General features: G+C 34.1%; 1 protein-coding gene across 3 annotated transcripts in view; it reads right to left on the reverse strand.

Moving 5' to 3' along the window:
- Positions 1 to 142: 142 nt before the first annotated feature.
- LOC132704897 (uncharacterized) overlaps positions 143 to 18,897 on the reverse strand; it is a 63,829-nt gene continuing 45,074 nt past the window's right edge. For 2 of the 3 annotated variants that reach the window (XM_060675212.1, XM_060675210.1), the window contains 10 exons: positions 17,375 to 17,502; positions 13,325 to 13,594; positions 10,363 to 10,611; positions 10,099 to 10,281; positions 7,888 to 8,265; positions 7,452 to 7,828; positions 6,746 to 7,402; positions 3,922 to 4,155; positions 3,664 to 3,862; positions 143 to 2,091 (listed from right to left, as the gene is read on the reverse strand). In XM_060675212.1, coding sequence (XP_060531195.1) covers positions 1,758 to 2,091; positions 3,664 to 3,862; positions 3,922 to 4,155; positions 6,746 to 7,402; positions 7,452 to 7,828; positions 7,888 to 8,265; positions 10,099 to 10,281; positions 10,363 to 10,611; positions 13,325 to 13,594; positions 17,375 to 17,502 — 3,009 coding nt within the window. In that variant the 3' untranslated portion in view covers positions 143 to 1,757. The remainder of the gene's footprint in view (positions 2,092 to 3,663; positions 3,863 to 3,921; positions 4,156 to 6,745; positions 7,403 to 7,451; positions 7,829 to 7,887; positions 8,266 to 10,098; positions 10,282 to 10,362; positions 10,612 to 13,324; positions 13,595 to 17,374; positions 17,503 to 18,897) is intronic. The other variant, XM_060675211.1, reaches the window with a different exon arrangement.

Here is an 18,897-nt window from a genome sequence, read left to right on the forward strand (position 1 = left end):
TTTTGCATAATATGATAATATTTTTTGCAAATTTGTGATAAGAAACCCTAAATCCAAACCTTAGAATTAAAAAAAAAGGACGCCACCAAATTACGTCATTTTATTAAATGAAAACAAAACATCTCTATATTTAAAGACTTTTTTAACATTGTTAAATATTTCCTCGATGTAACAATTTTATTGTTAAACATACGCTAAATCACAATATTCCATATGTAAATAGGGAAGCGGTACTTACATAATCCTTTTACATATTTAAATTTAATGAACGTACACGTGAATTAAAATGATTAAAATTAATTCTCTGCTGAGAAAACTAAAATATACATAATAGACATTCTTATAAAACCATAAAAAACGAATATTTTTTCACCCTCAACAAACACACACACGCGTCTAACATTTGAAAAAATGGCGTCTCGAAAAAATAAAAAACCTTCTTCGGGGACATTCGAACGAAAATTAACCTGTTCATGGCTCGAAATTCGAAAAATAAATACAGATACAATAAAGTGGTTGCCAAAATCCGTAGGAAAAATATACTCAAACCTAACCTGCAAAAATAGGGAAAATATAAGTGTTAATATGCGCCATTGCATTACTTAAAAAAAAAACATTACGTACGAATATATATTTTAATGAACCTCATTGAAGTTCGGTAAAAGTCGTTTTCCAATTTTCAAGTAGTTTCGTTATCGGTGAAAAGGTTACAATATTGGAGTCCAACTTGTACAAAATCTTTAATATCTATAAGATTGTTGGCAGTAATCAAATATTTTCTTTAGAATATCAAAAAATACAAAATATAATAGGGCTGGTTATAAAAAATAACACTGTTTTCATTTATTATAATTTAGAAATGGCCCAGAACCCAGAAAAAATTATTTTTCGTGCATTTACTATGAAAATGAACATAAGCCAATGAAATCAAATAGGCGACCTCAAACCGTCGAGAAATTATTTTTGGAAAAATTTATTTAATTCATGGAAAACTCAAAATTTAGACGAGTAGGCAGTGTCGAACTTAAACTTTACAAATTCATTTCGACCCATTACTTCAAGTACTTCAATTTATGGTTTGCACAAACTTAACGACATACTTATACAATTACTTATGGTCCCAGGAACGAGTAGTGATAACAAATAAAAATTTTGAATGTATTGCATACAAGAGTTGGTGGTGTATTGTCATCTCAATAACTATGACGATTGGGCCAAAAAGTGATATTTTCTATAAAATCGGTAACTTCTTTTAATAGACGTTTTTAATAATTACTATTGATCCTTAAATTACCAAAGCCTAAGAACCCTTTTGATGCTAAATAAACCTTTCTTTAAAGATTAGACTCAAACACTCAAGTTTTCCAAAATTCAACTTTGGAATGAATTCCTGATGACATTTTTTGGAAGATGACAATTGAAAATTGGAATGGCTTAATATAAGCAGTGTTGAAAAACCAAAACGCCGTTGTTCTCACTACTTGAAAAATTTTAGCAGATATCCTAAAAATACATTATCATACTTTCTCTACTTCGTATTCTTAGAAACCAGCCAATTGCAAATCTAAGTAATACATCAGTCGATACATTTTGCAAAGCTCACCGCATATATGCATTACCGAATTTTTGACACTTTGGAAGTCGGCAGGTCGTAGACCATTCAAGATTTAAATTTCAAAGCATCACTGTCACGTGACAGTCCATTAACGAGTTTAGCACGCATCCTTGGCAAATAATGAAGTCACCCATGTTTTCTTTCAGTCGTCGTTGGCGATCGGCTCTTCGTCTGTTTCTTCTTCCGATCCGGCCTCTTCGTTTTTCTGACTGGTCGAGAACCTTTTCCTGCACTTTAGTTCGCACTCTCTTATATCGAATCCGATGAATGGATGCAAAGCGTTCCGGAGGCTAGAAAAGAGTTGGGGAAACAGGATCTCCTGTTGAGTAAGTAGCTGTTTGATCCTTTGACGCTCCTTCGACAAATTGGGACTAGACGAATTGGAAGAAACTGGCAAGTTTTCGTTATTCGCCAGCTGTCGAAGGGATTTTTCACGAACGTACACCAACGGACGAATTACGCGCAGATCGTGCTCCCTAAAATAATAAAGGAATAATTGGCGTTCAGTTTTTGTACGATTTCTCTTGCATTTCCTTTATTTTAAAAATAAAAAGTTGCTAGTTTTGTGTGTCGGTTGACTTTCAAAACACAATTTTTTTACCCGTATAATTCTTATAGGATAAATTAATTTGAGTGTGTTTATATTTTCAGCAGTGAATCTGTGTACACTAAATTATCACTTCTATCAAAAAATTTAAGAATTACCATTACCCAAATTACCACCACTCTAAATGTTACTGCTGTTATAATTGCAATGGTCTTGCTTCTGTTTAATAAAAAACGACAGGTTAGTAAAGGAAACTTTTCAAATATTGCTTTTTGGAGGATAATAACAAAAATAATATCAATAAGAAGAAAGATGATACTAAAGTTAAAAATAATTTGAATAGAAGCAAAACTCACATCATTTCTTTATTGCAATAAGAATTCTGAATTAAATTATGATATGATATGATTCAGGTTTCCAAACACATAATTTTTTTTTTACCCTAGGATGTGTTTTGAACGTCAAAATCTCCCCTATCTGCCTTCAACATTTCTAATATCACCACTATAATTCCACTAATAACCAAAGGTTACCACTATACTTCCACGAATTACTAGGAATTACCAGTCTTCCTCTAATTCGTCCATTAATTACCATGCTGTGTACACTAAGTTTCACGTCACGTTTTCTTTATCAGTCAAACATATCGAAGTAATGACCAATGATTACCACAATGAAATAAATGCCTTTCGGTCTATATTAAAGTTAACGTTGATAAATATTTTTTACCTGTAGACAGTTAAATTTCTTTAAAAAGCTCAAAAAAGTAGTAACGATACTAGTTCTTCGAAGAAAGACAATATGAAAGAATATTATATTATTTGATAAAGACACGGTATTGTCGAAACAATTGTCATGTCAAAATATATAATTTCGTGAAAATCTGAACTTTTAGTTCTTATTGATTTTAATATTATATTATTATATTATACATGTACATTACTATTTACATTGTATTGTTAAAGCTAACTAATTTTGTGATGCACTAATTAAACTAACTAATTAAAATAAATTTTCGAAACGATGATAGACCAGGGAGATTTGGAACACAATTGTGCCGCCCTGTAAATTAAAATTAAAAAAAAGGATGTACAAAAATTTCTGATTTTGGATCAATCTTTAATATTTGTTGAAATATTAAGCAAATATTTGTAAAGCCCATAAAGTGGTAGTTTATGTCAAATGTCCAGAATGTTAAGTACAATCTTTTGTCTAATATTACCAGTCAAGTACCATTTGAGTCTGTACATTTCGTGGCTAGAAAAAAATAAATAAATAAAAAGGTAAACGATTTCCTAATAAGGAACTTCTATCTCGTAGAAATGTAATTTTTGGTTTCCAAAACGGACGAATAAATAAATTACATTATATTATTACTACCAAATTAATAATTGTACTATGTACAATTCAAAAACCCGTTACAGGGGTTCGAGGCGGATCAATAGATTTCAAAATATATAATATACTGCACAATTTGATTAAAAAAGCATAATTAACTTACTTAAGATAATAATGAGCTCTCATGGTCCTAAGCTTTCCTAAATGGAACGTTGACAGTAAAAAACATTCGCACAAATCGTCCAGATGCTGCCCTATGGCGAGCACATTGTACCCGGAACTCTTTGCGGCTGAATAAAGGCGGTGTCTCAGCGTCGAGTTACAAAAACTATATAGATTTTGTATGGATTCTTCTCTCGTTTCTGAATAAGATCATAAAAATGTTTACTATGCATTAGAGACGATATTGAGGCTTACTTACCGGTTTCAGCATCGGGGTCGCTCTTTTTGTCGTCAATTATGTAATGCACTCCTAGGGCCTTTAAATGCGGTATCAAAACACACGGATCACAGCCAGAAGCATCCGGATCCACTGTGATTGCCCCAATACTAAACAAAACCCCTTGGTTTTTTATATGGATTTGATATTGAAGGAGTGTATGAAGCAATCCTAGCGAGTCTTTGCCTCCAGAGAGGCAGACCATCACTTTGTCACCTGAAAGATGACGGTTGCGTTTCCCCTCGTTTACTGTGTACTATAAAAATTGCAACACCCAGTAAAGGCTTAGCTGTATTCATAGTTTACATGATCAGGGTTTTAAGAAGAACTAGTAATCATAATAATTATATGGGGTGGGTTTACCGAAGAATTAGGGTTTATAGGCATAGTATCAAGGAAAGGAACCAAGACTGGAATCTGGTTGTTTTCAGTAATGAGGCACGCTTTTGTTTTTAAGCTCACAATAGTTAAAAGATTGACCCTCAATCCTACATTAATAACATTTTGCAACCTATAGCGTTGCCCTCTCTTTAACATGCCACACAATGGCAGATGACATATACCCGTTGCAATAACAAGAAAGTTTGTCAGTGAAACAAAAATGTAACCAGTCTTTCTTAATCTAAATAAATCACTATTATAGAACGAAATAACGAAAACTTAAATTTTTTGTGTGTATTAAAATGGAAAGAGTTCTAAAACTGTATTTTTTATTGAAACATGCCTTTATTACCTAGATATCATTAATCTGTTAAAATCTTAAAAAAAAATCCAAGTTTTCATGTCGATATGTCAAAAACTGCTTGACAATTTCGAGAACTAAACATAACAACACTCTGTATCTCTCCAATGAGTGATATTTTCCAAAAGCATGTTTAGCTCAATACCATTATTTTCACGAGTATATCCTAACATTGCTTTTTGGCGCTTTCATTCATCTTTTCAAGTTGACTTAGATATAAACTGAATGGTGTAAAACAAATGAAATGCATATATCAAAAACAACATAGAAATAAATATAGTAAATATTTTTTTTTACTCCCGTCTGTAAAATACCTAATAACGCACAGATCAAACGTGCGGGAAGCGTCACTTTACCTCGTCAGTTTAGTTTCCCACGAATCCGGGCCACTTCGAACATTTCCAGTATTTACCGCACGTGTTTGGGAGCAATCGGATGTTTTCGGATATATTTCCCACACTTTGAATTTTGAAGTTTGTTAATTCTGACAGTGATGTCAGTAAATGTATTCGTGTTGTTTTGCGAAAATGTACCCAAAAACTAACGGTCGTAAAAAAAGTATCGTATGCAACGCGTTCGGTAAACTTTTTAACACACTCGTTTATTAAACACTCGCTCCGTTCGTGTCAAATAAACTCGTGATTCAAATGCCGTTTATCGTAATTGTTGCATAATGTACTATAATTGCACCAACAAAGCATACCATGCTTAATTAATTAATTTTTTGTGTTTCGTAAAAATTGTACTCTAAAAAAAAACTTCTGGAACACCAAATAATTCATGTCAGAATTGCAAAATGAAAAAAGTTAATCAACGAAGTCCACTGATGCACTGATAGATTTCGGGTATTATTTCTAGGTTTATATAAGGGAATATGACTTAATAGTTGGTTAGTTAATGGTGTAGCGGTAATATATCATATGATCTGCCATGCGCTGGTTAGATCGTGTTTTTAGTGATATTTCTTTAAATATTTCTTTTATTTAATTAATTGACTTTATCAAAAATCAGTTTACCTTGATCTCAATGACCGTTGTAATTTGTGTATTATTAAAAGTAGTGGAAGCTGGAAAGACCAACTACGCTGTTGGTCTCTAAAGAATCTAAAAATGCTTACCAATCATACCATACCATTGTTTGGATTGTTTCTTCGATTATTTTTATGTAGTTTGTCAGGATAGACCTAATTTCATACATATGTTTTAGTGTGTGGACATGCCCTGAACATCTTTGCAATTCCGAGGAATTTTAACAAATTTCAGTAGTTGCTCACACAATAAAAGATATTGAGCCACGTTGATTAAACAATAAATGTAAACCACATTAAAGCAATAGAAGAAAGAATCAAAACGGTGAACACTTTACGATAGTTTGCAGACTATTGGTGAAACATTTTTAATAATATAGAAATTGGAACGGTCGTTGAGATCAAAGCAAAACGATCTTTAAAAATCTAAATTAATTTCGGTATTTAAAAAAAACTACTACTAAAATCGCAAGCTAACTCGCGCGACCAACGACATAGTAGGAAACACTCGATTGACTCACGACGGTGTTTAATGAACCTTTTAGAGTGACACCTTGAGTACGCGTGATCATGGTATAATTGGATCAGAACTGGCAAACGTCAAAATATTATGGCTAAAATCTTCCGAAAACATCCAAACGCTCTGCAACACTGGAGTAAAATACTAACAGCGACCAGAGGCAGCAACACTTTTGTACGCTTGAGAGTAGTGAGTAAAAATAAAACAATCGTTTTGGGCCAAAAAAGGAAGAGACCAAATTAACTCCAAATTGAATAAGACTTTTAAAAATATACATTTTTTAAGGAGATCAGTGGCTTGTTCGTCTTTCTAAATATATCTTGAAGCACAAAATATGTGACGCTTAATTTCTAGGACTAAAAGTTGTATGTTTGCAAATGTTGACGACTATTCTTCACATTCTTCCCAGTTACTCTTCCAAATATTAGATTTAATGGATGTTGCAATTTCTATCTCACACATTTACAAAGAAAACAATTTTTAAGTTTATTTATTATTATTTATAAATAAATCTTACCATCTTTTATCATTTTATATTCTGTTATGGCCTCGACGGCGGACTTCCATAGGGTCTTTTCGGAACAGATCCAAGGTCGTGAAATCAGCCTTTCCAAATTTTGGGCGTCGTCGCTCATGTCCCTGTGGATCGTCGGCCTATGCTTTTGCAAAGTGGAAAATCTAATGTCCGATTCGGATTTTCTGTGGCCCCTCGAATCGGATTGACTTCTGCCCTTAAACTCGCTATTTTGGTTTCCGTCTTGTTCATGGAACGACATGTTTATGCCGCTATCTTGTGAACTGACACTGGCAACCGTCGATGACGACAAAATTTTGCTCTTGTTCCCGTTGTCGTTTAGGAGCTGATCCCCTGTCGGTTTCGTCGATCCAGGGCCGGACTCTATCAGTTGTATCACCGTTTCACTGCTACTGCCCGGCGTGTGATACGTATCTCGATTTTCGCACGACGTCTCCTCGCAGTCGTCATTCTTTGCATACGTTAACTGATTGCAGTCAGGAGTTATGAAGACATCTACGGCGCTAACTACGTCCCTAATTTCAGACTTTACTTCGTTCGCCATTTCAATGGAGATTTTTTCCAAATATTCGGCTACTTCGTTGGCCGAAATCGAATCGCTTCGCCCGTCTTCGCTACCGCTTCCTGAAAATTTACGGACTATTTAATTCAACTTTTTTTTTTAACGGTTGAAAGTGTTTTCACTCACCATTGCGTTCGCACAGGAACGCGCTACTGTCAATACTGTCGGTATTTTCGAGAACGTCCTCGACTTTGGATATCACTTCCCTAATTTCAGACTTTATATTTGTGGCAAGTTCTTTGGTCATTTCGGTGACGTAAGTTTGGAGATCGGGAGCAGGCGATGCCCGACCCAATTGCTGACTATATTCGAAGGAACTGTTGGGAAGAAGACTTAGACTATGCGTTGGTGACAAATTCGCCTCCGATTCCAAGGAATGTGTGTCGTTCTGACTACTGTAACTTAACTGACGTTGCCTGATCGGAGCCGCCATCCCCAAACTAACGCGCGTCGATGGACTTAGAACGGGAGGTGAAACGTTGGGATGACCCAAGCTCAAGCATCTGGAAATCAAACTAAAATGTTACGACGTAAATCTAGATAATCAAGCGACACCACGAACCTATCTCTGGCAAATGACTGCTGGTGAAGATGTAGGTTGGCGGAATTGACAGCTTCCCCGACAGCAAAATTGACTGTCGGTTGTGACATCTGAGGGTAATAGAGACCGTTCACATCCTGCAGAAAGTATGGCACTGGGGACGAGCACGTTAGAATTCTAGGATCGTCGATCGACGGTAAACTGTAATGTCTCGGAGATTCGCCGCAATTAGACAAATTGTGAGTCCGAGGTGTGGAGGTCTGCTGCTGAGGATTCTCCTCATACCTCTCCGTTTTTCTACCGTTGCTGCAGAAGCTGGGGTCGAAGGGCACTTTCTGTTTCACGTTTTGAGCGTTGCTGGTGAGCAAACTTTGTGCTTCGTGTTGTAACATAAACCATCTGCAAGTATATGATTTTAATTTACTATATATACTTATTTATACAGTATGTAAGTCATATCTATAACGGTACATTTAAACACCTCGAATTCTCTATGCCAATCCTAAAATTCACGTAAAGTCTGTTCATAGATATAAGAAAGTGACTAACTGATACGAATTAAGGAGAGACCCGGGCAAGCTGTAAGAATGAATTATGGCCGGACAGGTCCGTACTTTGTTTAGAATTTAATTATTTGGGGTTTTGTTAGGCAAGATACTAAACAATATTTATTTATTTATGTATGTATTTATGTTTAAATCTAAAATAAAATTACAAATTATTTTTATTACCTACTTAAATTACTTCAAATTACTCACATAATATATCAGTATCACTATCGCTATCATCGCCTGTTCTAGTTATTATTCGTTCTATATTATTTGCAATATGCATATACGATTGTTGTGCTTTTTCTATATGTTTAACAGAATTTGCCGAACTTTGTGGAGGGATGTTAAAAACTTCGGTTTCTATAAGTTTGAAGACATTGGAGTTAACACGGCGAAAAACATTGTTACGACGAATGGCAGATTTCAGTTTGTGCCAATCATGTTCAATGGGATTAAATATACAGTGGTAAGGTGAAAACCTTAAAGCTGTATGCCCTAGATTTTTTGCATAATTATCACAGACGTATTCCTTTTGTAGGTCCAACCTAAATTAATTGCTTTTTGGTATAATTTTCGTGAAAATAAATGTCGTTATTATACTTGTAGTTTTGGATTGTTGCCTTTGTGTCACATAAGGAAGGGGTTTTAGTCAACTCTCTACTGTGATAACTTGTATTGTCCATTACAATGACGCTGTTAGGAGGAATGTTTGGAACTAGTTTGTTTTTATACCAACTTTCGAATAAATCAGCGGTGGTGTCTTCATGGTAATCCAGAGAAGAATCTTTAATATTTTTCGCAGACAGAGAAAGTCCATTTGGAATCCAACCGTCTTTAGAGCCAGCATGCAAAATAGTTATTCTTTTACCTCTTTTTGATGACGCGTTTGTTTGATACTTGTCAGTTGAGTCAACCCAACCCTCTTCCGGAATATCATACGTGTCGAACCAGGTTTCATCCAAGTAAATAATTGGTATTTGTTGTTCTCTGTAAATCCTATTTTTTTCTAGATATTCCAGTCGCCATTTCTGAAGTCTAAAAGATTCCATTAAAACATGCCTTTTGTCAATTTTTTTAAATCTAAAACCCCTGTGTTGAATACACTTCCATAAGGTAGTTCTGCCACATTTTGCGCAGTATTATATCTTGATCACATTCATCTACACTCAAGAAAACGTTAGCATCACTTCTTGTTTTCCTCGCTGAAATGGGATTATTCACAATTTTCCATACAGTTGATGTTGGATTTTCGTCAATGTGGCTGTTTCTTCTAAAGATGCTTGCTTGCTGGCACCACGTTCAATGAGAGTCAAATAAACATTGTTTATAACTTCCTTAATCTCAATAGAATAGTGTTTTCTACATTTGGGTGGGAGCATCTCCTGAGATACACTAGACTCGCACATATTTTGCATAATTCGCACACGATTCAACACACGTTGTATTACAGACGAAATAAGAATGATTACTAATAACCTTAAACTAAGTAGCATACCAAACCAAAGAATATTAAACACAGGTAGGTATAAAATTATTTTCTCTTACGGACCAGAATTTTAGCTCAATTTAAATTCCGAAACTTTAGGTAATAATCTTGTTGCATTGTATGTTAATGACCACCCTTGGATAATCCCATTCACAAGCAATTGGTAATTTTTTTATATCTATGAACAGACCATACCTCAGTTTCTCTGCTCTAGCGTCAAAAGAAATTCCTTGATCCTGATAAGGAATCTTGTTGGCAGTTTTTCTAGCTCGATTGAACAGGTTTCTGGCGGTTTGAAGACATTCGGAGTAATTTTGAGGGAACAACCCCGGTCCCGATATTCTCCTTTCGTTCATCGTCATTTTGCCTTCAACATATCTGAAACGGTAGGCAAATGTATCATATTTCACAGTCTTACAGAGAACAAGACATATGCCATGTGGTTACACTAGAGCCTACCTTATTGAAGAAAGCCATTTTCGGTCTCTATGAATACCGTTTGTGTGGTGACGCCATTCACCGGTTTCGAGGTCCACGACATATTGCGGCAGAAGTTTCCAACCTTCCGTGGCCACCATTTTAACGGCTTCCATTATGAAAGCCAGTTCAGCATCGTTTATAAAATACGGAAGACTTATTCTTGTAAATCCGGGTCGTAAGAGTTCTAAAGTGGAGTTTTCTGCGCCCAGATTCAAACTGCTCAAGCGTCTGAATAGAAAAAATTCAATTGGATGCAAATTCTAATTTTTTATCTTCAAGAACAAAGATCAAAATGTTACGCCAATATAAATATTGCACAAATTCTTGTCCATTACCCTTCCATTGTCATAATTCATAATTTTGTGATATTTACCATGCCAGATTATATATAAAATCAACACTGATACGGCCTACCATAAACATATTCTTAATTTGCCATTTATGAAGGCATGATGGTAAAGTCCAGTCAGAGCAATGGTGCTGTTACATCATAGCATTATCTAGTGCATTACTGGATGTCGTAAATTGACACATGAGTTTTGTTTATCAGTTTCGAAATCGTTATTTATGGTTATGGTAACAATATAGCTAAGAGATACGAATCGTTTTTGTTTCAGTCACTACTGGTCTGACTGGAGCACATATGTATTTAGATTTTATGTGAATTACAATTGGATTTTCATTATCAATATTCTGCATCATTTCCTGAGCTGGCAAATAGTTTTTATTGCGGTTGATATTTAACATATGTAGCGGGAGATTATGCATTTGCGTCACCTGCTAATTTAAACTCTCGTTCTGCATCAATTTAAGTGCCTATACCATAAACTCATAGAAATTAATAAAATCTTTTTCTCTCTTTAAATGTTGTCAAGAGCAACGGCAGAACTTAAACGTAAACTCAAATAGATCCAAAATACTACTGGAACATTTTTTTGGAAATCGGGAAATCACCGGGTCTCTAAATTTTTTATTGTTATTGTATATAGAGTGTATAAAGGTGTATCAAACTTTGAATTTTTTTCCGAAAGTACAGTTTAGTTGAGCCTCAGTTTCTTATAAATTTTATAAAATCCATAAAGGCTTTAATAACCTTGAGGTTCTACTCGAGCCATTTAAAACTATTTAGTTATACATTTAAACAGTTCTAGATGAAACGCTTTTTTGAATATTAAATTCGTTGTAACACCTTCTCTGTTCTGTGTTTTTAGTTATTAATCTGGATTTTTTAGATGGAATGCTATGGTGACTATTAATTTCATTGTAACACGTTTGCGGTTATTAATTTGAGCATCTCTAGATGAAACACTATTTCGATTTGTTATCTTTTCTTTTTAAGACGTTCTCAATTATAAACTTTAGCACTTCTAGATGAAACGCTATCTTGAGTATTAATTTCGTCGTAGTATTTTGACTATTAAATTCACTGTAACACGTTTTCAGGTATAAATCTTAGCACCCCTATATGAAAAACTATATGGACAATTACTGTGGCTATTAAATTCATTGTAACACCTCCTCGGTAATAAATCTGAACGTCACTATATGAAACACTATTTTGACTTTTGTTTTCAATTTACTGCGTTTTTAGTTATTAATCTGGGTTTCTCTAGATGGAACGCTATGTTAACTATCAATTTCATCGTAGCACGTTTGCGGTTATTTGACTATTAAATTCATTGTAACGCGTTTCCAGGTATAAAACTTAGCATCCCTATATGAAAAATTATTTGGCCTATTATTGGGACTATTAAATTCATTGTTACACATTCTCGGTTATAAATCTCAGGATCACTATATGAAACACTGTTTTAATCGTTATTTTAATTTTACTGCGTGTTTAGTTATTAATGTGAGTTTTTCTAGATGGAACCTTATGTTGGCTATTACTTTCATGGTAGCTGAGCGGTTCTAGATGAAACGCTATTTTGACTGATAAATACATTGTAACAGGTTTCCACGTATAAATCTTAGCATCCACATGTGAAAAACTATTTGGACTATTATTGTGACTATTAAATTCGTTGTAACACGTTCTCGGTTATAAATCTGAGCAATCACTATATGAAATACTATTTCAACTATTGTTTTCATTTTATTGCGTTTTAATTAGTAGCACTTTTGCGGTTATTAATTTGAGCATCCCTTAATAAAACAGTATTTTGATTTATTATCTTTCCTTTTTAACACGTTTTGAAGTATAAATCTTAACAGTTCTAAATGAAACGCTATGTTGACATTATTTTCATTTCACCATCTTTTAGTTATAAATCTGAGCAACTCTACTTTGAATATGATTTTCATTTTAGCAGGTTTCTCGTTATAGATCTGAGCAGTTCTAGATGAAACGCTCTTTTGACTATTAATTTTATCGTAGCCAGTTTACATTTAAAAATCTGAGCAGCCCCTAGATGAATCACTTTGGTTATTATTTTCATAACATTACGTTTTGAGTTATAAATCTGAGCAGTTTTACACGAAACCCTATCTTGACTATTAAATTAATTGTATAGTGTTTATAAATCTGATCATGTGTATAGAAAACACTATTTTACCTATTATTTTCATTTCACTACGTTTTTAATTAAAAACAATCTGGGCAGTTCTAGATGAAACACTATATTGCCTATTAGCTTTTAATTATAAATAAGTTAATACGCTAATAAGTTCTACACGAAACTTTGATTGTTAATTTTATTGTAGGAAATTTTCAGTTATAAATCTGAGTACCCTTAAATGAAACGCTATATTGAGTATGATTTTAATTTTAGCATTTCAGCTGTGAATCTGTACAATTCCAGATGAAACGCTACTTTGGCTATTACTTCCACCACAATTCTAATTATTCTGGCCTATTGTCGCAGTAGCGCGAACTTAATAAATAAAGTTAATTTTTGCACCCGTTATGATCCATTTAATTTTTATAATATTATTAACTTACCTATCCTCCAACATTATATTTTCGTACTGATCGGCGAGACTTTGATCGATACCCAGCATATCTTGGGCGTATACACCGGAACACGGACATCCCGCTCTCACTTGAATTCCGAATACGTCGTTAAGAACCGCACATACAAAGTTGTGATGCAAAAAGGAACCCCTCGGATGTCTCACCATAAAGGAAAATACCGAGACGCGTTTCAAATTCGGAGAATTGCTTCCCAGTAAGATGATTTCGGGGATGGTCCTTATATGCTGCAGCATTTGCCTAAAAACCAGGACTACAATAGCACCTAACAGTCGAAAAAAATTTACTCAGATTTTAATGAAATCGGTTTGAAAATAGAGGTTGAAATTTATTTTACAATACCTACTAAAAGTCTAAAATGTAAAATCGGTTTATTCTTTACTGAATTGTCAATTTTAAATAACTTAACTTCCTTGGAAGATATGAACAATTGATTTGCAACAGTACTTCAATCTGAATTCACCCAACGAACGGATGACGTCCCGCAACCAAATTTTAGCAAATATAACCATATGTATTTAAAAAAAGAATTTAAAAATGAAGAAATAACTCGCAGAAAATAATTTTTCGGACTCCGGACTTTGCGCATCCTAAAATATAAGTTACCTTACCATAAGGTGGTAAGTCTTTAGTCCATAACATTGATCTTAGAGTTTACTTTATTTCAATATTAGCTAAGCGTTCTTTAGTTTTAGGCAACGAACATGCGCTAGATTTATTGGTAGATTGGTAGTCTAACTGTTTACAGCCCATTATTTCACCGGAGTATGATATACCTAATTGAATATATATATATATATATATATGCTCATATATGCTCATCTAGCTAAGAGACTGTTTGATCTCTACTCGTTTAGAAACTCATAACTTTAGAAACGCAAATCAGAAAAACAATAATTTCAAAATTAAATTCCAATACCAGTACGGACAGAAGTAATTTTCTTATAGACAATGTAATTATTAAGGAATATAAAAGGTCATACGAACTAGGGTCCGAAACGTATTAGTTTTTTGTAAATATTTTCGAAACACATAAACATTTTTAAATAAAATTTGGTAAAGTTACTAAACTTTTTAAGCTGTATTTAACGAGCTAAAACTTAGTATTGATCTTTAGGGGTCGAATTTTCGTAATTTAGACTGCAAAATTTGAAAATATGAAATTTTCTAAATAAATAAGGCACCCTTATCGTACCTCGCTGGAACACACCGTTCTCAAGAAGTGCTTTAGAAAATTTATTTGCAAATTTGTTTTTGTTTTTTTATTTCAATGCTTACAATCGAGGTGCAGATAATCATTAGTAAGCCTTTGGAAGCTAATGACGCGTTTCATTTGTTTGTGTTGCTGGGTAAATAAAAGTTAAATGTCAATTATTCGACAGATTTCAATTTTGTCCATTGTTGATAAAAAATAGTGTTTTAGTTCGTTAAATAAAGCCTAAAATTTTATTTAAAAATGTTTACGTGTTTCGAAAATATTTACAAAAAATCGCCTTCACCCCTTCAAATTTAACACCCTCTATGTTAAAAACTAAGACGTTTTGGACCCCCATTTATATGAATTTTTATCCCTATTTTGTATTTATTTACAACCCACATAATTCTTATTTAAAAAAAAATCATCATCCTTTTTGGGCTATAGGAATTAAATTTTGAGTTTATCGCTTTTTCTGTATCAAGAGAAGTTTCCTATTCCAAACCTACGAGCGAAAAGTTAAAAAAAAAATAGATGGTGGATAGATAGTGAATGATTGTTTGGCGAAAAAATTTACAACATGAATAAATCTTATAATAACTCATAAAATGCATTCAAACTGTTAATTTAACATATATTTCTATGGCATGGGTAGAAGAAAAGATACCGGAAATTGGAAAATGGGTTTAATACTACCACTGCACAAAAAAGGAGATAACAAGAACTGCAACAATTATAGAGGATTACCACTGCTATGTATACCATTGAAACTGTTTGAGAAAAGTAGAACTAACTCTAACAGAAACGTAAAGTGGATTCTGGAAACGCAAAAGCACCCAGGATCACGTGTTCACTTTAAAAGAAGTAATTTCGAAAAAATTTAAAATGGTATAACGATCATAGCAGGAACCTCGAAGGATCTGGAGGAGAATCTAAACAATTGGGATCAGATACTAACGAGAAACGGAATAATAATGAACATAAATAAAACCAAAGTTAAGGCAGTGTCAAACGAAAAAGAGAAATTAGAGATGAGAATACGTGAGACACTAATAGAACAAGTTAGTATCTTCCAGTACTTGGGAATTATGTTCGAAGAAACAGGAGGACAGGATACAGAATTAAATAATAGAATAGAAAAGGCAAATACTGTGCATTGACTAAGGGGCTCATAAATAAAAATGAAATTTCCAAAGAAACTAAAATAAAAGTTTACAATAGTATATTATGCAACAAGTGCGGTAAACGGCATTTGACTCGCTAGTTTATTTAACACGAGCGGAGCGAGTGTTCAATAAACCAGTGACTTAAAAAGTTTATCGAACCTGTTGCATATTATACTTTTTCTACGACCGTTTGTTTTTGGTTATATTTTCGCCTAACGATTGCTCGCAAACCCGTGCGGTAAAACCCCGGAAATGTCCGAAGTGGATCGGATCCATGGCAAACGAAACTGACGTGGTAAAGTGGTGCTTCCCGCACTCTAGATCGGTGTGTAATTAGGTATTTTACAGACGGGAGTAAAAAAACAATTTACAGACCAATCCTTACATAGCGCTCCGAGTCTTGGATATAGTCAGACAAGGACAAGAGCAAAATTAGAGCAGCAGATATGATATGCTTGAGAGGAGTGAAAGGAATAACAAGAAGGGACAAAATTAAGAAATAAGATAAGAGTTAAAGCTGGAATCCATAAATAATTCATAGAAAAGAAACAACTTGGCTGCTGGGGCCATTTACAGAGATTGAGCAGCACTGTACCGGTTAAAAGAGTTGGGCAGAGTAAAATGAAGGCAAAGCAGAAAAGAGGAAGACCCAGAGCAACGTGGGACACCACATTGGGAAAGATTTTGAAAAAGAGGGGACGAACATGGGTAAAAGCTAAAAAATTGGCACTAAATAGAAAAGACTGGAAACTTTTAATATATAGTTAACTAAATTGCATGCAGAAATGTCACCCTTACTCCCTAGGGTAGAAAGGGATTAGATTTTATTATACATATATTTCTGCATCTCCGCCTTTTTTATTCAACTACGCGCGTTCACAAACTAGTAAATCTCAATTCCAGTTCTTTTTGACATACGAGATACAAATTACAGCGGCTATGCTTGTCGTCAGCAGGTATTAACAAGTGATACCGAGTGCAGTGGGGATCAGTAATATTTCGACTTTAATGCCCGCGGAAGTATCATAATAAAAGGTGCACTCGCATCTAGTTAAGTGACCATTTATTTAATAATTTAGGTGAAGAAGACAGATTAACTACTCGACCCGGGAAATCCGAGGATAAAGATAAATTGTTAAATTATTAGTAACTTCAATTTCATCTAAAATCAATAAAACAATTTTTTCAGAATGTCACTTATGAGTTAACATTTTACCGGAACTGGAATTAAGCAGATTAAAATTTTCTACTCAAAAAATATTTAAGCAAATCATCGAAGTGCTGGAACATTAACATCCGAAGGTGGTATATTTAGAATTGTGTTTTGCCACAACGCAGCATGTAAATCATACCGGAAACCATTGTTTAAAAACGTTTATTTTGAATCGGCACTTTAATGGCCGTTTTTACGACAAAAACAAAACAGCCATGAAATATTTATTACACGTTTCCAAGTTTGCCCAATTACAAAAACGAGTAACTAGCTTCGTACTATTGCGATTAAAAAGTGGCTGTTTAATATATAAATTATACATACAAATTAATTAAAGTAATATCTTCTAGTGGCCGACGCGTTTTTACAATTAACCAGAAAAGCTAAATGGATGTCGTTGCCACAGTATTTATTTTACTAAAAACATCAATGAATAAAGTAGGTACCTGTTGATTTTTTCCTGCCTTTGCTGTATGTTTGCAGCGGAAACGGTCTCCTTAAGCTGCATTATCAGACCGAATCTTATCGATTCTACTACGGCTGCGCAATTGCCTTCTTCTTGCAATTCGAAACCCTAGAAAGAGGAAGTGATTAATTACGGAAAAATGTCCGGAACGAATTTTCAATTTGTTTGAAACGAACCGCGTTGACTTTCCGCTGAGAAGTTTAATATGATTACAAAAAAAATATTAAAGTTTATTCGTCGTTGAAGGTCAAACAAGTTTACGTTCGAATGAGAAATTAATATTAACCGGGCTCCGATTCCTTTTCTGCCCCTCAGATCTAGGACTTGGACCCTGTTTGGGCCAACGAACATGTGTAATAATGGTGGATTAAAAATAAATAAATGAAAGCAATAAAACAGGGATATATCGTTTATGTGATCACAGAAGAAGCTTAACACACAGATAGCAATCGAAATGTTAAATAATAGAAAAGATCACTGTACCGTGCGTTCAATTTATCTTGATAACATTGTAATGGGCTGTAACTCTTTTGTTTTTGTAGAAATCAAGGTAAACAAAAAACAACATGTAAGGTTACTAGCCAAGTTGTTTTCCAAATGACGTATAAAACAAAACTATCAATTTTCTGACATATAAGCTCACATTCCATTTTTTTAATAGAGCACCGCCTATGATGTAACACAGTTTATTTTTTAGTAGACTCGTTTTTGACAATAATTATTTACAAATTAAAACACAGAACAAATCCTTTGCGAAGTTCCACGACATTATTACAAGGAGTTCTGTGCACGTGATTTGTTATGTGTCCCCAAAAGAAAAAACCTATTAAAGCTACGTTGGGGCTGGTGGCTGGCCAATCTATAGTTCCGCCGTTCCTTATCCAACCCCTCCATCTTAAGAAAATTTTTAACCTGCACAACATTGTGAGGAGGGGCACCGTCTTGCTGCCATATAATCATATATTTAGGGGTAAATCTTCGATATATTCTTGTATTTGTTACTCTAAGAGATGCAAAAAATGATCTCCAGTTAATTTTTGATCTATAAATAATCTGTGACACCACATCATACATTAATTGATTAATACCACTGGGTTTTTATTTCGTGTATTTGTCTAGAATTATTTAAAGACCAATATCGCGTATTTTATTTATTACACCCCTTCTTCTACACTTAATTTTGAAGTTTTACCATATATTCTTTCAAAACTGAGTGGATTGATCTCCGAGAAATACCTGTCTCCGCATATACTCTAGTAATAGAGGAAACGGGATGTGCTTCATAGAATCCTAATATGTTTGCCTTATTTTCTTCATTTAAAACATTATGATTCCGGCATACCTTTTTACCATTTAATACGTTACCGTTTGCTGCAAATTTTTTTGTCAGCCTTGAAAATATCTGTTTTGAAGAAGCTCGGCGCTCTGGATAAAGTCTAATATACGGCCGTGCCTCACACGATCGCAAGCTTTGTTGTAATCCACAAAACAGACGAAAAAATC

This window comes from Cylas formicarius, unplaced genomic scaffold (genome assembly GCF_029955315.1).
Source record: "Cylas formicarius isolate icCylForm1 unplaced genomic scaffold, icCylForm1.1 PGA_scaffold_7__23_contigs__length_41026272, whole genome shotgun sequence".
In the NCBI taxonomy this organism is placed as follows: domain Eukaryota; kingdom Metazoa; phylum Arthropoda; class Insecta; order Coleoptera; family Brentidae; genus Cylas; species Cylas formicarius.